The sequence below is a fragment of the Taudactylus pleione genome, unplaced genomic scaffold (assembly GCF_031769625.1).
Source record: "Taudactylus pleione unplaced genomic scaffold, aTauple2 ptg000041l, whole genome shotgun sequence".
NCBI classification, from domain to species: domain Eukaryota; kingdom Metazoa; phylum Chordata; class Amphibia; order Anura; family Myobatrachidae; genus Taudactylus; species Taudactylus pleione.
In genome coordinates this window covers 79,015,457-79,035,242 of record NW_028284443.1, presented here as the reverse complement: position 1 = coordinate 79,035,242, position 19,786 = coordinate 79,015,457, and the positions used below count along the sequence as shown (strand labels likewise).

Genomic DNA, 19,786 nt, shown 5'->3' with positions numbered 1-19,786 from the left:
GTGCACGACGGAGCTCCCTCCGTCGTGCGCATGCGCAGTGGGGTAACATCGACCCGCTTGCGTGCGTCCTGCGCTCGCGAGCGGGTCTGAATGACCCCCTCAGTGAGCAAGCTGAACATAATCACAAGTAAGGAACTTGATAGTTTGATAAAATGGTTAGGGAGCAAGTCTTCAGAATATGTGACAGGCTAAGGGCGGGATGCATCAAGCATTGCATTTTGGATGGTGATGCTTCGATCCAATAATTGCATGCACACTGGCGTTTAGTAACGCCGCATGCATGATCATTTAAGCAAAGGACAGCACTTCCAAGAGCTGTCTTTTGCAGTGTCGGGACTGCCGGGTTTATGAACTGGGAGTAGTCCCTCTGCACAGACGTGGCCAGCGCATGTACGAGCCGCGGGGGACCCTGGGAGGGATCCTGCTTGGGAAAGTTTCCTGATATGAATCCCATAGGCTTCTATTAGGCAATATTATCTATAGACGACATTGCCTATCGGGTCCAAGCTGCTTGGTGCATATGGAAAATGCGGTTAAACCGCCGAAAACTGCATTTTCTGGGGTTTGACCGCATTTTCAACTTTGATGCATCCCGCACCATAGGTCAATACATGTAAATAGTTGTACAATAGAATTCCAAATAATATAGGAAAGGATGGAAGAGGTATCACAGAGGTATTTGATGATGCACTGTACAAAAAAGTTTAAAACGTGCTCAGGATCTCCAACAAAACAAAAGATATGAAAACTTTGATATCTGCTACAAGATACATGGGGTCTATTTACTAAGCAGTGTTAGGGGGCAGAGGGCCTGGTTCAGACTAGGTCGCAAGCACTGAGCGCTCGCAACCGGGTCGATGGTGGCCCAGAGCGCATGCGCACGACGGAGTCGGCTCCGTCATGTGCGAGACCCCTGTAGCAACGGGCAATCCGTCGCTCCAGGTTTCGCACCAAAGGGGGCGAGCTGTCGATGATGAGTGACAGCTCACCCCGTTGGTGGGCGGGCCGGGGGGGTGGCTGCCCAAACGGAGGCGGTCCCATGAGAATGCCTCCCGTTTGGGGGCGGCCCCACTGACATCACGAGTGCCGAAATCTCTCTGGGGCTTGCGGCCACGAGACCCTACCACAAGGGTCTCGTTGCAAGCCCGATCATCATCATGGCCGCGATGGAGGCCGATCCAAAAAAAAAAACGCCCTGATTCAGAGCGAGCGCTCTTTCAGAGCGTCCGGCTCTGAATCAGAGAGATTTTGTCTCTAACAGAGCCAGAATCTCTCCACTGACATCACTCGTGATGTCAGTGGGGCCGCCCCCAACTGGGAGGCGTTCTCATGGGAATGCCTCCGTTTGGGCAGCCACCCCCCCGGCCCGCCCACCAAAGGGGGCGAGCTGTCACTCAACACCGACAGCTCGCCCCCTTTGGTGCAAGACCCGGAGCGACGGATTGCCCATCGCTATCCTGGTCTCGCGCATGCGCACGGCTCTGTCGTGCACATGCACTCTGGGCCACCATCGACCCGGTTGCGAGCGCTCATCGCTTGCGACCGGGTCAGAATCAGGCCCAGAGTGAAAAGTGATAAGATAGTGATAAGGTGCCAGCCAATCAGCTCCCAACTGTCATTTTTCAAACACAGCCTGTGAGATGGCAGTTAGGAGCTGATTGGCTGGCACCTTATCACTTTCTTATCACTTTTCACTCTGGGCCTGATTCAGACCCGCTCGCGAGCGCTGAGCGCTCGCAAGCGGGTCAATTTTGTCCAGATGCGCATGCGCACGACGGAGACGGCTCCGTCGTGCCCATGCGCGAGACCCGAATAACGACGGCCAAGCCGTCGTTATGGGTCTCGCACCAAAGGGGGCGTGCTGTCGATGGTGATTGACAGCACGCCCCCTTTGGTGGGCATGCCGGGGGCGTGGCTGCCCAGACAGAGGCATTCCCATGGGAACGCCTACCGTCTGGGGCCGGTCCCACTGACATCACTAGTGATGTCAGTGGGAGTGCTTTTGGCACTGATAGAGCCAAAAGCACTCCAGGGATTGCGGCAGCAAGACCCTACCGCAAGGGTCTCGTCGCAAGCCCGAAGACCATCGCGACCATCATTTTGGCCGCTCGCTATAGCTGTGGGTGGTGACCCACAGCTATGCGAGCGGCCAGGAGGCCGCTCCAAAAGGTAGGAGTGACGACCCTGATTCAGAGCGAGCGCTCTGTCAGAGCATCCGGCTCTGAATCAGTGCCTCTGTCTTCTAACACTGCTTAGTAAATGGACAGTTATAGTGCTTGAGAATGAAACCCATTGTAAAAAAACTGCCTTATGGGCGTAGGGCATATTTTGAGACTTGGATCTCTTATTACTTGATGTCAGTGGCGTAACTAGGGTATTTGGAGCCCAGGGCAAATTTGAAAAGGGAGCCCCCCCCACCCACCGATATGTGCGCCCAAAAAAAATGGGCGTGGTCACTTAAAAATGGGGTGTGTCAACATGACACACCCCTTTATTTTCACGCTGAACATTCCTATCCATATGCACCTTAACCCCAGTAGTGCCCCTTATACAGTACCCCCAGTATGCAGTTGTGGGCCCTCTTATGCAGGCCCACAGTAGTGCCCCTTATACAGGAAGCCTAGCGCTGGTCCTGTGTAAATGTGTAGCGCTGACCGCATTCACTGCGGTCGGCGCTACACTGGCTAACTAGGGCGGGCCGGACCGTTGCCGCCCCCCCCCCCCCCGCGCCACCGGTCCCACGGCGCCCAGGGCACACGCTCGACCCCCTCTATTTACGCCACTGCTTGATGTACAAAGAGACCAATGAAGTCACCGCCTCCTCCCTTCTCATTCTTTTCAAAGTTATTTTTATTGGTTTAGCTAAATGAATAATGAAAACAAGCTTCACCTTCTTCACCTCAGCTCTGAGCAGCCTAAGTCCTCCAAGAAGTGTAAAAGCATCTGAAAAATACAATAGCCCATTAACTATCTCTATACAAACAGAAGACATTTCTACAGCTACTACACCTTTGTGAGTAACAAGATAAGACTCAGGACCTGATTCAGCAGCGTACTCAATTGCAATTGCAACTGCAAGTTCGTACGGAACGCAGCTGCGAAAATATGCTAATGCTTGCCAAAGCACAGCCGGCATAGGGACGCCCACCGCTACTTTCTCATATATGTCCAACCTCGCTTTTCTCGTTTACATCCCTACCATCGGCGCACATTGGCCCGTCACGCAGCATTTACAGCAGATCTGACCAGCCGCAGAAACTGAAAGCCTCGTTGCATGCAGTGAGTACTCAAGCTCCGTAAGCAATCGCAGTGATTAATTTATGCACGCCCAGGAAACAGCGTTCAAACGGAGAGCCACGCCTGCCTTATTCTGACCACTCCCCCGGCACCACCCCCAAACGATGACAGCATATCACCCACTTTGCGATGGATTTCTTTGTGCGTCTATAATTGCAATGCGATCGATGCGCACGCGCAGTGCAGCTTGTATGCATGCGCAATGGTAAACAGTCACTCGATCTGCATCCGTAATTGCTTTTGTGCTCATTGCTGAATCAGGCCCTCAGACAATATCCCCTGCAGAAAACCTCATTCCCCAAAGTGAGATGTATTCAGAGAGAAAACCAGGAGGCAAACAAGCATGCTCATGGACTTTCATATGATTTAGTATTTTGTTGTACAAATCAAATCACTAAAAAGCAATCATCAAATGTGAGTGTGATAGATGTAAACACGTGGCACCATCACATCTGATTCCACGCCTCTGGTCATGAAGTATAATGAGGAGAAAGGAAGAGAAGACAGAACCTTAAGCCACACTCGTATATAGGGAGATTGGTGGAAAGAGTAGATCTTATTTTAAAACTACTGTATGTTACTAAAGATACATCTCACAGGGCAGACAATTCTGTAAAATTGTACAATAGTCTGGATGACCAAGGCAGGGACATGCTAAGGATACACAAGGTACAAGAGTTGGTGAGGATTGTCACACAGTGTTTTAGTTTAGAGAAAAGCAATACCTCCAGTACACAAGCTACATGATGGTTATACATTCTTTGTCGAGCCATGTCCTAATCTATGAAAGAAACATTTGGCAGCAAAGTCCACCTGATGAGTTGCCAGGAGCATTCCACACTCAAGAAGGGTGACCGTGGCCTTGTTAACACAATGTTCCAGACATTGAAAGATGGATAAGACCTCATGAACTATCTCCTGAGACTGTTAATCTGCTTCAGGAAATAACATGCAGTAACAACAACCGGTAACCAACAGATGCTCTATTGATTAGTTGCGATAAAAGCCCACCAACATATTTTAGATTTCTGTGGTACCATAACAACATATAAGATGACTTTATCATGTAGCAGGTTAAAGTACTGTACATGTTGTTTGTTAACGGTCCAAACCCACAGTGGCTGCCAATAAGAAATAAATACAGTTTTGATGTCAACAGTTCCTTGAAATATACTGTATTTTACTGTCAATAATGGGCTTGTATCAATGTATATCGATGATGAAGCTACTGATCTACTGAAAAAGGTCAATGCAATGTTCCACCTTGCCAACATGAGGGCTCAGAAATACTTGGGGTAGTCAGACGACCTAGGACACGGCACTTCACTTAGAGAGGCAATAAGAGTGGGAGAAGTGGTCCTAGGTTCCTTACAACAAATCCATGTTCTGTACCATTATGCTCATACCTCTCTCATTGCAGCATAAAGCAGCAAATAACCATATGACTAAAGGTGACTGACACTAAAATAATATAATGCAGATGAGTCTTCATTTAATACTCTTCTGGTTGGAAATGTACATGTCTTTCTTAGGTATGCTAGACATACAGTAGCATTCTAAGATATCACAACAATCACACAAGGTGTCACAGGCTAATATTCTATAGAACTGTATAATATTAGCTTGTGACATCTTATCATGAATTGTTTATTTTTGGTTATTGGTATTTCCCTCAAAGCCACTCTATCTAAGTTATGCCCGGCCAGAAGGAGAGATAAAGGAGTATACATCTTTAGCTGTTGCCTTTTTCCATTGGTTATGCTATAATGATTTATTTTGCATAAATCCTGCATTATAGATTATTTATCCTATGTGTAAATACATAGTTCATTAGCTCTAGAATTCTAGAGAGCTTGGTTTAGCTATCCGAACTGCAGGCATAGAGAGTATAAAATATGTGACCTTAGAAAATATTTTAAAATACTTGGATCTATGTAAGACCGTGTGGTTTGAATAGTTAAAGCGGTCTTGTTTAGTGGCCATTGTTTACACTCCTTAGTATTCCACAGTCATAGCACTGGACATTTATAGGCAATGTAAGCCAAGTCCTAGCCTTGTACAGACCTTCCCCAGTTCAGTGCTAAGTCTTTATCAAAGCTCCTTGTTTCCTGCAGCTACAAAAAATAATTCTGGTGATTACTAACAAAATCACCATCTTCTGCTGTATGTATATCCAGGAAACTACTTACTGCACTCACTGCTTGGACATTGCAAATACTGCCCTATCTGCATGCTGCTCTTGTTGATTGATCTTTGTTGATCATAACACTTCGGACTGGATCAGCTCGGGTACATTGTAATTTTGTCCTCATACTACATAATTCAATTTTTATTGCCTTTTCCAATTATGTCACATCTATCCACTTTAATCATTTGTTTAATAACTAATTGCTGCACCCACTACTCACACACCTCTCTTTATATATCACTTTTGGAGCTGCGCTCATACATTAGCAGCACTGTTCTTTTACATGTATTTATGAACATTTAACAACTTTAATCCACACTGTCTCTATATCACACAGCCTCCACTCCAGTTTTCATCTCACTTATTACCTCGTCCACAGCATGAACATCCTTACTTCAAACAACCCCCATATTCTATGTCTACTTAGTCTCTACTTTATCCATCCCTATCCTCCCCCTCTTGTCTCCTCCACTTGCTGTTCCCCCTATTTTCTCTCATCAGTCTGCTTTCCAACGCTCTGCTTCTTTCCCTCACCTTTCCTGTTCCTCCACTCTCAGCCACCTCCCTCCCTCTATGGCCTTGTTACCCCACCATTATGCCCTCCTGGTTCTGCCTGGGCACTGCAACATCCTGTGGGACCACATCATCTTGGGCATGGCTGCACCCATTTGCACCCACTCACAGGAGCATGGCATAGCACTCAGCAGCTGGGACTAAAGTAGTCATTACTGTATTAGGATGGCGGGACAGTTCCACAATAGCTGCATTTTTTATCAGGATGTATTTAGATGCTAAAATGTAACACACAATAATTAAAGTGCTACAACAAATAACACATAAACAAATCTGTCATAGAGATATGTGTCGACCCTGTCTATCTGCCCTTCCCCTTTAGAATGTAAGCTCTCACGAGCAGGGCCCTCTTCCCCCACGTGCTTTTCTTCCCCTACTTATAGTATCATTTACTAATAACTCCCCACAATGGCACCTAACACCTGGTTGCTCATGTCCTGCTGCTTGTGTTATGCAGCTATGTGTATAAACCATGTCCTTGTCCTGTATTGTTTTATATTACTATTAACTGTTTTTTTTGTGTGCTCATTTATGTACTGTGTAAGGCGCTGCGGAACCTTTGTGGCGCCATATAAATTAAGGATAATAATAATAAAAATAATAATAATACTACAGTGCTAATCTTAATGGCATGATATATTATTTAGTGTTATTTTTATATGTTATTGATCATAATCACAAACTATTTTTGGGATACATACAACATGCTATGGGAAGTTTACAAAGTACTCATTTGGCATGGTCTGCGTTCAATGATATACCTGCTCTCAGAGCAGCACGCATGTTGTATGTGGTAGCACATACAACATATGTACCTGTAAAGGAGGAAATTCAGTTGCAACCATATGCAAAGAGCAAACAATCTAAAAATGCATGTCAATGGACAACAGCAGTATATACGATTAAACATCAGTAAAATCGCTAACACTACTCTAATACACCAGAAACCCCTTCTAGTGTATGAAAGAGAAAAAACTTTGCTTAGTAAGAATAATACTAATATAAGAATATATGCGCGAGCAAAGACAAAATAAGCAACAGTCGAGCATTCTTAAACAGACAATCACAAGCGGCTCACTAGAGCTGGGAACTGTCATCATCCAGTATTTTCACCAGCTCTGACTACCTGCAAATAATACAGCTCTCCTAGGTGCATACTGTATGCCTTTGTCCTGGTCTGTGTGTGCTTGCATTTGTGCATATCCGACCTTATTGCACTTTGGCTTATGTCGTGATGCTACTGTCCCATCTATCCAGGTGAAAGCAGGAGTAAATGGTAAAATCAAGAAAAATCTGCAGGGGTGCATGTGTCCACCCAGTGTTCTGGGCATGTGCATTGCAATTACACGCAAGATATGCTAATCCAACTGAAATAGTGCTGCCTTCAGCACCAAGTCATGTTCCCAAATGATCATTAGATACTACAAGTACATTTGTAAAGTAAATAATAAATATCTATAGTGTTGCAGCTCACTGGCGTGAACATCAGTTTGCCAACTTGGTCAAATTCTCCCTCCGGTGAGCATATTATAAGCTCCAACGTCTGTTTCTGAGAGACATCTGAAACGTTAGATTATTTATAGAATTAACCTGTTGTTAACACTGACGTGAAAGGGTGGATTGTCCTATTGGGGCTTCGGTAACGCCCCAGTAGGCTAGTGCACGGTGGGCCATTGCTGAGCCTTGGTTATATGCACATTGAAACAGTTCTGCAGTGCTTCACAGCTGCTGTTCCCAATTGTAAAGTGCAACGGAAAATGCTGGTGCTATATACGGAAATGTTATTATAATTAAATATTCAGCTGACCTGTACAGGAGGGTGTTAACATTTGCAGCTTCCTATTGGTCCACGATGACACCTTCCCTTATGCTGCACACTGTGCCTCTTCCTTTGAGGGAGGAGCCAGAAAAATAAAGTAATAACTGTAATATTAAAACTTTCCACTTACACAATAAATGTGCAGATTTAGTAGGTTGTGTTCCTATAATATGTCAATTGTTTTTTAGATTATTGCATACCAGCCTTATGGGAAATCAGTGGATTGGTGGTCCTATGGCGTCTTACTGTATGAAATGCTGGCCGGACAGGTATGTTTTGTCTGCTGAAGCGGAAATTATAAGAGAAACAGGGTTGTGAGGAATGGCGCTCTCAGTGGGTATGGCGGTGCAGCTGTCTCTCGTCAAAGGGAATAGTGCAACAAATCCCAAGCATATGTAAATTCCAACAACTGAGACTGTGCTACCATCTCCCTCATATATCTCAGGAGTAAATATTCATAATACATTTATAAGAACCATAAGTAAAATATATAAAAAGTATACATGCACAGACAAAAAGGACATAAACATAATATAACAATTATGAGGTTCAGTAGGAGAGCTTATTAAAATGTTTAAAAAGATGGATTGGAAATAGTTAAAAGACGGTGGGCAAAAATAATGCACTATGGGCCTGATTCACCAAGGAATGCAGTTGCTAATATGCATGCAATCGTCCAATTGATGCATACTGCGCAAGCCATTGAGATCGGGATTGCGATCACAGTGACTGTGGGTGGTAACGGGGGTGTGGAGGCATCCCAGTGCGTTGGAACGCCGTTGCATGGGCATACATAAATTATCCACTGCGATGCTGTACGCAGCCTGAGGCCTGATAGCGTGCTATGAAGTTACCAATTTCTGAGCAAATTCAGAGCTTGTGCAAGTGTGCGTGAGGCTGCGATGGTACTCGATTGTACCGATGTTTTTGCAGTCTTACTAAACATTACTGATATATGTAAGGTAAAGTGGGCATCCTTATGTAGTGCTGCAGCAATGAATTAGCATACTGTCGCAGTTGAACTGTGTGTGTGTAATTGGTATTGCATTCGCAGTTGCGATCACTGCAGAATCAGGCCCTTTAACCACAGTGTTCCGCAGTGACGTGCGGTGAGGTTAATGGCTGGGTTGGCACTGGCTAGTATCAGATCCAGATTTACAGATACATAAATGAACCCGAGGGTCCATGTGGGCATTATACAAAGGTGCGGCAAAATATATTGGTGAGAATTTGATGTGGTTTGATCAGGGATGTGAGGAAAAGTTAGACAGGGGAGGCAGTGCCTCACCTGCCATACACTTTTTACTCCAGAGTTTTGACTATGAAAATGATTAGAATAATACAAAGAAGATATATTTATAATGTTTTCTTAAAACATTTTTTATAACTTTTATAGTCTACCTAAGTATGACAGGAAAGGCTCTGCCTCACCTGACCGCACATCACTAGTGTTCCCGATGTGTTAGGTCACTTATGAATAAACAGTCTAATCATGCACTCCGTCCAATCCTCTTAATGAATGGAGCACATTTAAAGCAAGATGTATAATACTGTCAGCGGCTAAGAAAGCGGGTGATCAACTGGTTTATAGCATGCACTCGGTACAATATGTTCTGCCGGGAGAAAAATGAATGAATAGTTTACCTGTCTGACCAAATCACGGATTATAGCCGCCGGCTTCACTGACCGCTGCATGCTATACAAGGGATTATTCCTACAAGCTGCTGAGCGGTTCGGGAGCAGAGCCGTGACTTGGTCAGACAGGTTCATGAATTTTTCACTTGAATCCGGGGACGCCCGGCAGAACATATTTTACAGAGTTCATGCTATAAACCAATTGATCACCCACTTTCTTAGCTGCTGACAGCATTATACATCTTGCTTCAAATGCACTCCGTTCATTAAGAGGATTGGACTGATATATTTTATGTTTGTCCTTTTTTTGTGTGCATGTATACTTTTTATATATGGAACTTATGGTTCTAATAAATGTATTATGAATATTTACTCGTGAGATATATTTTATGAGGTGAGAGGGGAGCGCAGTCTCGGTTGTTGGAATTTACATATGAAGCGGAAATTACCTTTACCTTGTTTTATCAGGTTTCTTGTACTATATATGATGTATTGATGTCAGATTCTGCCCTTACATTTGTGCCCTTTAAATTAAATAGGGACGTTCTGCTGTACCTTCTGGGCGCCCTCTAGGAGCAATGGCGCCCTAGGCATTTGCCTTATGTGTCTTATGCCCAGGACAGGTTCTGCTTGCAGTCTTGTGTATATATTGCTATGCTTTCCCGGACTATAATGATAGTACTTTAGCTCATTAGAACATTATCTGCTGCTATATCGAAGGATCAAGTTACACTTCATTGGACAAATAACATAAAAAATGACTAAACCCTAACAGAAAATATTACATGCATTAACAATAAATATGAAAATCTTCAAAACACAAATAATGTTAGATCACTGGGTACATTGTTAATGTCTCTTACTACCGGTACTACAGGTTGAGTCTCCCATATCCTAATATTCCAAAATACGGAATAATTTTGGCATGACTGAGATAATAACACCTTTGATTTTTGATGGTTCAATGTAGACAAACTTTGTCTAAAGCACAAATTATTAAAAATATTGTATAAAATTACCTTCAGGCTATGTGTAAAAGGTGTATATGAAACACAAATGAATTTCATTTCTGTACACAAACTTTGCTTGAGTCACAAAATTATTGAAAATATTGTATAAAATTACCTGCAGGCTGTGTGTATATGGTGTATATAACACATAAATGCATTATGTGTGTATATTGGGGTCCCATTCCCAAGATATTTTATTATGATATGCAAATATTCAAAAATACAGAATATTCAGTTATTCAAAATAACCCTGGTCCCAAGGATATGGGAGACTCAACCTGTACTGTCATTTTAATGTATTTTTCAAGACTATTCATTATTAATCTGAACATGAATTATGTACATTAAGAATGAATGTCGTTTTTTATTTTATCCTACAGTACGTTAATTATATCAGATGTATTTAGTTACCAATTCTAGGAAAATAATGTTGTAATTAACTTGTATTTTTTCTGCCGTTTCACAAGCCACCATTTGATGGTGAAGATGAAGATGAGTTATTCCAGTCCATCATGGAGCAGACGGTATCTTACCCAAAATCCCTGTCGAGAGAGGCTGTCTCCATATGCAAAGGGGTAACAATACTACATTTAACACTATTATAGAAAAGTATATACACTCTGTTCATACTGTAGATTGCATTTATATTATTACCCTAAATTTGAAATTTGCTTACACACACCTGTGAGTGTGACTTGGTACATTACCTACTATTGTGGAAAATCAGAAATTTATATGAAGCTAATATAACATAATATATAAATATACAGTACAAAACCGCACTGAGCTGTCAAGGCATGGACTCCACAAGACAACTGAAGGTGTCCTGTTGCATCTGGCACCAAGACGTTAGCACAGATCATATTTTATATATATTAGGGGTGTGCACCGGCCACTTTTCGTATTTTGGTTTTGGATCTGGATCTTTCTTCGTGTTTTGGATCTGGATTGGTTTTGCCAAAACCACCCTTCCGTGTTTTGGGTTCTGGGTTTTGTGTTTTGGATCTGTATTTTTTTTTTAAAAAGCATAAAAACAGCTAAAATCACAGAATTTGTAGGTTTTTCTGCTCCTATGCTATTATTAACCTCAATAACCTTAATTTCCACTCATTTCCAGTCTATTCTGAACACCTCACACCTCACAATAGTGTTTTTATGTCCAAAAGGTTGCACCAAGGTAGCTGGATGACTATGCTAAGCGACACGAGTGGCCGGCACAAACACGTGACCCATCTAGGCGTGATACTGCAGTGGCAGACAGGATGGCAGTTTGAAAAACTAGGCCCCAAACTGTACATAATGCAAAGAAAAAAAAGAGGTGCAAGATGGAATTGTCCTTGGGCCCTCCCACTCACCCTTATGTTGTATAAACAGGACATGCACACTTTAACAAACCAATCATTTCAGCGCCAGGGTCTGCCACACAACTGTGGCTGAAATGATTGGTTCGTTTGGGCCCCCACAAAACAAGCTGGCAATTAATCTGTCCCTGCACAAACTGGCTCTACGGAGGCAAGATGTCATCCTCATCCTCCTCATCCACCGATTCCTCACCCTCTTCAGTGTGTACATCGTCATCCTCACAAAGTATTAACTCGTCCCCACTTGAATCCACCACCACAGGTCCCTCTGTACATTCTGGAGGCTGGTCTCCCTGGAAGAGCTGATAATTCATTTTGATGAACATCATCTTCTCCACATTCTGTGGAAGCAACCTCCTACGCCTTTCGCTGACAAGGTTCCCGGCTGCACTAAACACTCTTTTGGAGTACACACTGGAGGGGGGGCAACTCAGGTAAAATAGAGCCAGTTTGTACAGGGGCCTCCAAATTGCCTCTTTTTCCTGCCAGTACAGGTATGGACTGTCTGACATGCCTACTTGGATGCTGTCACCGATGTAATCCTCCACCATTCTGTCAATGGTGACAGTATCATATGCAGTGACAGTAGACATGTCAGAAATTGTTGCCAGGTCCTGCAGTCCGGACCAGATGTCCAAACTTGGTCCTGCCTGCCCTGCATCACCGCCAGCGGGTTGCTTAGGATACCTAAGTTTTTTCCCGGCAGCCCCAGTTGCGGGAGAAAATGAAGGAGCTGTTGACGTGTCACGTTCCGCTTCAGCTGACAGTGTGTTCACCAGCAGGTCTTTGCACCTCTGCAGGCTTGTGTCGGCCGGAAAGAGAGACACCACATAGGTTTTAAACCTAGGATCGAGCATGGTGGCCAAAATGTAGTGGTCTGATTTCAACAGATTGACCACCCTGGAATCCTGGCAAAGCGAATGAAGGGCTTCATCCACAAGTCCCACATGCCGAGCGGAATCGCTCCGTCTTAGCTCCTCCTTCACTTTCTCCAGCTGCTTCTGCAAAAGCCTGATGAGGGGAATGACCTGACTCAAGCTGGCAGTGTCTGAACTGACTTCACGTGTGGCAAGTTCGAAGGGCTGGAGAACCTTGCACAACACGGAAATCATTCTCCACTGCGCTTGAGTCAGGTGCATACCCCCTCCTTTGCCTATGTCATAGGTGGATGTATAGGCTTGAATGGCCTTTTGCTGCTCCTCCATCCTCTGAAGCATATAGAGGGTTGAGTTCCACCGCGTCACAACCTCTTGCTTCAGGTGATGGCGGGGCAGGTTCAAGAGTGTTTGCTGGCGCTCCAGTCTTTGGCACGCAGTCGCTGAATGGCGAAAGTGGCCAGAAATTTTTAGGGCCACCCAAAGCGTCTCCTGCATGCCCCTGTCGCTTTTCAGAAAATTCTGCACCACCAAGTTTATTGTGTGAGCAAAACATGGGACGTGCTGGAATTTGCCCAAATGTAATGCCCGCACAATATTGGTGGCGTTGTCAGATATCACAAATCCCCAAGAGAGTCTAAGTGGGGTAAGCCACTGGGCGATGATTTCCCTCAGTTTCTCTAAGAGGTTGTCGGCAGTGTGCCTCTTACTGAAACCGGTGATACACAGCGTAGCCTGCCTTGGAACGAGCTGGCGTTTCTGAGATGCTGCGACTGGTGACGCTGCTGCTGTTGCTGCGTAAGGTGATACATCTACCCAGTGGGCTGTCACAGTCATATAGTCCTTAGTCTGCCCTGTTCCACTTGTCCATATGTCCATGGTTAAGTGGACATTGGGTACAACGGCATTTTTCAGGACACTGAGGACACTTTTTCTGACGTTTCTGTACAGTCTCGGTATCGCCTGCCTAGTGAAGTGGAATCTAGACGGGATTTGGAACCGGGGACACACTACCTCCATCAATTGTCTAAATTCCACTGCACTAATGGCGGATACCGGACACACGTCTAACACCAACATAGCAGTCAAGGCCTCAGTTATACGTTTTGCTTCAGGATGACTGCTGTCGTACTTCATCCTCCTCGCTAAGAACTATTGGAGGGTCAATTGTTTAGTAAAAGTAGTGGTGTTCCTACTTCCTCTCTGGGATGATGAACGACTCCCAGCAGCAGCGGCAGCAGGAGGCGTAGCAATGCAGGATCCTCCGGAGGAATCCTGGATAGGAGAGTCAGTCATGCCAGTGACATGGCCTGCAGGACTACTTCCGATCCTGACTAAGGAGGAAATTGATGAGGAGGGAGTTGACGGTGTGGTTTGCAGGCTCTTGGATACAACAGGACAACAGGATTTAGGTGTCCCTGGACTGCTTACGGTCTTAGCCAAAGTTTCTGAACTTGACAGTAACTTATTATGAACGCGCTGCAGGTGCCGTATAAGGGAGGATGTTCCTAGGTGGTTAACGTCCCTACCCCTACTTATTCCACCTTTACATAAGGTACATATGGCAAGACAGTTGTTGTCCGGATTTGGATAGAAATATTGCCAGACCAAAGAGGTGGAATGTTTGGTCTTCTGCCCAGGCATGACCGTGATGGGCTTTTTCATCCCACGGACAACTGTCTCCCCCGGAGCCTGATTTAAACAAACCACATCACCATCAGAATCCTCCTCGCCAACTTCCTCCTCAGCGCCAGTTACACCAGTATCCTCATCCTGTTGTACTTCAACAGTGACATCTTCAATTTGCATATCAGCAAGTGGACTGTGGGTGCTCCTTTCAGCACTTGCAGGGGGCGTGCAAATGGTGGAAAGAGCCACCTCTTCCCGTCCAGTGCTGGGAAGGTCAGGCATCGCAACCACCACCACACTTGGACTCTGCTTGGGGATTTGTGATATCTTCTTAGAACGCACAGTTCTTCGCTGTGCTTTTGCCAGCTTAACTCTCTTGATTTTTTTAGTGGGAGGAGGGCTTCCATCGTCATGTGAAGCTGAACCACTAGTCATGAACATACTAGGGATCGACCTTAGCCGTTCCTTGCCACTCCGTGTCGTAAATGGCATATTGGCAAGTTTACGTTTCTCTTCAGCTGATTTAAATGTTTTTTTCAAGGTCATTTTCCTGAACTTGTCATTTGGGATTGTATGTGCCCTCTATTATGACATTGGGCATCGGCCTTGGCAGACGACGTTGATGGCATGTTATCGTCCATGTCATGACTAGTGGCAGCAGCTTCAGCACTAGGAGGAAGTGGTTCTTGATCTTTCTCTATTTTATTTTTATCGGAGAAAGTTTGGTCCTCCATTTATGTTATATCGATTTGATATATACGTGCAGCTAAACACAGAAAATATTTTTTTATTTTTGCTGGAGAGTAGTGCACTTTGTGGGTTACACCAGCCTTTAAGAAATAAGCCAGCTGGCTCTTTACTTATGGGACACAGGCGCACGCTTGGCGCTGCTCCTTTGTTGATGCACGTGCGGCTACTGCGCACACAATTCACAAACACAGAAAAAATCTTATTTTTTTTAGCACTTGGGGGGAGCACCCCTGATGGACAGAGCACCCCCTGGACAACACTACAGCACCCCTTTAGGACTGGGACACTGCACAGGACTTTGGAGTGGACACAGCCCCTATGGAGAACTGACTGTACAACACAGTCCAGCCAGCCCCTATGGACTTTGAAGTAGTGGACACAGCCCCTATTAACAACAGCAGCACAGCACAACACAGCCAGCCCCTATGGACTTTGAAGTAGTGGACAACAGCAGCACAGCACAACACTACTCTGCACTACACTACACTACACTACACAGCCCAGCCAGCCCTAACTCCCACCCTCCCTCTTCACTGTCCACAGCCAAGTGAGAAAATGGCGCCGACGCGGGTACCTGATATAGGATCCAAAACCCGCCAGACTCGGAAGGCGGGATGATGACGTTTTGCCTCGATTTCAGATCCGAGTCAGGCGGGAAAAGTCGAGCCTGACTCGGATCTGCTTCGGGTCGGGGGGGCTCGAGGGGGTTCGGATTTATATATATATATATATATATATATATATATATATATACATACACAGACAGTCCGATGGCGCTGCACTCAATGTCTTAGATACAAAATACTTTAATGAGGACAATCAAAATCAGCAACGTTTCAGTGCTCGAAAGGCACCGTCATCAGGCTGAAATACAGTAAAACAGGAACCCTACCTTATACCTGTGCATAACACCACATGAACACCGTATCTGGGTATGGGACCGCATACCCTGCCCGTCGGCGAAGTGATGACGTCATTATCTGATCTCTGGAGAGCCGGGCCTCTTGGATTGTGTATATATATATATATATATATATATATATATATGAGCGGTTTGGTTTTGCTGGAAACCAAACAAATCCAGACTTTGGGGTTCTGAGTTGAACCAAGTGCTGGCTTGGGTCACTTTGGAGGTTTCATGTAGAACCGAGTCACAGCTCAAGTCTTCTCGCAAGTCAGATTTTGGATCTAAAAACTGGATTTTGTGTGTTGTTGATTGCATGTAAAACCTTCCATTGTGAATTCAGGTGCCAAAATTGGCAAAAATTTACTGGAAATAAATGTTACTGATGATAAATATACCATAGAAATGAAAACTGGTCCATGTTACATGTTTTTATTACTTTGAAAGAAAACCAAAACCAAACCTAAACACTTGTGGGTGGTTTTTGGAAAAACCAACTCCCAACATTGATTTAGAACCAAAACCAAAACACGCAGGTGTATGTATATTGTGACAAGAATTACATACTTTCTGGAAAAGACATCAGCATTGAGGTGCTATTTCCCTGGTCGATGCTGTACCTCAAATTTGAATGGCTGGAAAGCCAAAAACCAGCGGGTCACCCGGGCATTCACCTCTTTGTTTGTGGGCATCCACTGTAAGGGAGCATAATCTGTGACTAGCTGGAATTCTTGCCCCAATAGATAATATTTTAGTGACTCTACTGCCCATTTAATGGCCAAGCACTCCTTTTCCACAGTTAAGTACTTGTGTTCTCTGGGCAGCAATTTCCGGCTAAGATACAGTATGAGTTTCTCCTCCCCGTCTACCTCCTGGGAAAGGACGGCTATTAAGCCTGTCCCAGAGGCATCAGTTTGCAACACAAACTGCTTCTTAAAGTCAGGCTCTACACTCAAAGCTCGTCTGCTGGCCTAGACCACATTATCTGAGATTGTTTCTTAAGGCACTCAGCCAGTGGAGCTGCCCTAGTGGCAAAATCGCATATGAACCTGCGGTAATAACCCACCAGGTCAAGGTATGTTCTGAGTTGTGATTTACATTTGGGTTTAGGCCACATGAGGACTGCTTCCACCTTATTGGGCTGTGGTTTAACCTGCCCTCTGCCTATGATATATCCCAAGTACAGTATTTAGCCTCCACCATTCCAATGGCACATTTCTCAGGGTTAGCAGTAAACTCATGTGCCCATAAAGACTGTAACACTCTCTTACCCTTGGAAGGTGTGACTCCCAGTCAGAGCTAAAGATGACCATGTCATCTAAATATACAGCTGCATACTCCCTGTGGGGCCAAAGTAAATTAAATTAAAAAGCCCTCTGGAAAGTTGCTGGTGCTCCATGCAAACCAAATGACAGTATTTTGTACTGGAAAAAACCCACTGGGGTAGAGAACTCTGTTTTTGCTTTAGCAGCTTCAGTCAGAATCTGCCAATCTCCTTTTGTCAAATCCAGAGTGGGGAGATACTGGCTTTTTGCTAGATTTTCCACCAGCTCGTGCACCCGGGGCATATGGTAGGAATCAGACTTTATTTAACTTGCAAAAGTCATTACAGAATCTTAAAGCCCCCAAAGTCTTAGGCACTAAGACAATGGGGTTATTCCATTCACTGTTTGACTCCTCTATGACCCCTAATTGCAGCATCTCCTCCACCTTTCATTTTTCCCCTGCCGGTTTTGCCTCGGGTATACGATAGGGTCTCTGTTTTATTATCACCACGGGAGGAGTAACAATATCATGCTGTATGATTTGGGTCTTTCCCGGAATAGCAGATACAAACCAAAATACATTTTGGTTTCATGCTACTAAGCTCACCACTTCCTGTTTTGTATAAGACTGAGGTATGTACCTGACAGTCTGAGGACTGACTGGCACTGTCTTTCCAATATATAGATTTATAATCATAAATGTGTGCCTCCTTCCTTCTACCCTCCTGTCATACCCAGTAGTTTACAGGTCCCAGCACCTCTATGATCTCATAAGAGCCTCACCATTGAGCGTACAATTTGCTTTCAGTAGTAGGCACAAGCACTAGTACCTTGTCTCATAGTTGGAAAGATCGGTCGCTGCTGAGCTCTGTCCATATGTTCATTCAGCAGTGGCGCAATCTGCCTTAACCGGCCATACAATTGGGACCAGGAGAGGAGAGGGGGCCCGTGTCCAGTCTCCGACATGGGCCCCCTCCTCTCTGTCCGGCGGCCGGCAGCACACTTATAGAGTTATAGACTCTGGGCACTAGAGTGTGCCCAGCGTCTATAGAGTATGCACAGGTCACTGGGAAAATGGCCGCGGCCATTTTCCCTGTACTGCGCATGCGCAAATGATGGGAAAATGGCCGTGGCAGCCATTTCCAGTCGTTTTTAGAGCGCCGGACCCCCGCTCTGACGTGGGACTCCAGAGAGATAAGTATGCTATGAGTGCAGGATGTGCGGTGCGGGGCCCACCTGGACCCAGGCGTCCGTGTACCCCACACACCCTGCGCCCATTATAGATACGCCCCTGATTGGTACACATACTGAACGATATTAGGATCTTGGCATGACTGTTGCTCCCACCCTTCCTTTAACACATCTAAAATTCCTCTAGGTTGGCTCCCATAGAGGTGTTCAAAGGGACTGAACCCCGTGGAGGATTGGGGCATCTCACGAACTGCAAACCTCAAATAAGGCAGGAGTAGATCCCAATCTCTCTTTTCTTGTGACACTGCCCACTTTATCATCTTTTTTTCGGTCTGGTTAAAGCGTTCCACTAGACCATCTGTTTGTGGGTAATAAACTGAGGTGGTAATTCTACAGATGTGCCCACGTACATCTATCCTCCATGTGCTACAAGTCGCGCCACACATAATGTGGGAGCTTAGTGTGACTCGGTAGCACCAAGCATCTTTTCATGCATCTTTTTACCTACAAATATGTCTTATTCACACAGCGATGTGACTAGATAGCACAAGCAGCTTCTGCTGATTAAAATTACATGCAGCACATGGGCAAACGCAGGTGGGGATTTCTAGTGTGTATATATATATATGTGTTTGTGTGTATATAATATATATATATATTAATGCTAGTGCATATAGTGGTATACATGAATTGAAAGTGCAATAGATATCATCAATGTATATAAAGTGCAACAGTGGTATGAATAAATATTTATTCTATGACAATATATAGAACACATACAGGAACATCACATAATAGAAACAGTAGTGCATAAAACAATGATTGAGGAGAACAAATAAATAAAATTGATAACAATTATATAAAAAAAAAAATAATTGTAAAGACAAATGGATAGAGGAGGATATCAGCTTATCTGAGTAAAGGATTCAAAATTCACGGGTTAAGAGGCTGCTAAATCCAACGCATTTCGTCCACAGACTTCTTCAAGGGGATACTAGTCTGGAGGGGTAACTCTGTATTTATACCCTTCCATGTGCTTATTAGGGGTCAGAGGATCATGAGTACTTCCGGGTTACTAAAAAATGAAAAAACCTAAAACAAGTCCAAAACAGAAGTACAATGATATCAAGAGCAACCTGCTGTGGGTTTCCATTAGGTTATACGATGTTTCGTCTGTTGCTAGACATGGATCAGTCACTAATGTGATAAGTAAGGGTTACTTCCGCCCTTACTGCCCATCTGGGTCTTTCTGCCCACAGTTGTTAAATCCTGCGACTTCATGTCCGTTT

At 44.6% G+C, this 19,786-nt stretch overlaps 1 protein-coding gene across 2 annotated transcripts in view; it reads left to right on the top strand.

Annotated features, from left to right (window-relative positions):
- The window catches only part of PRKCG (protein kinase C gamma), a 452,626-nt gene that overhangs the window by 413,056 nt on the left and 19,784 nt on the right, over positions 1-19,786 (top strand). For both annotated transcript variants that reach the window (XM_088459502.1, XM_088459496.1), the window contains 2 exons: positions 8,066-8,146; positions 10,990-11,097. In XM_088459502.1, coding sequence (XP_088315628.1) covers positions 8,066-8,146; positions 10,990-11,097 — 189 coding nt within the window. The remainder of the gene's footprint in view (positions 1-8,065; positions 8,147-10,989; positions 11,098-19,786) is intronic.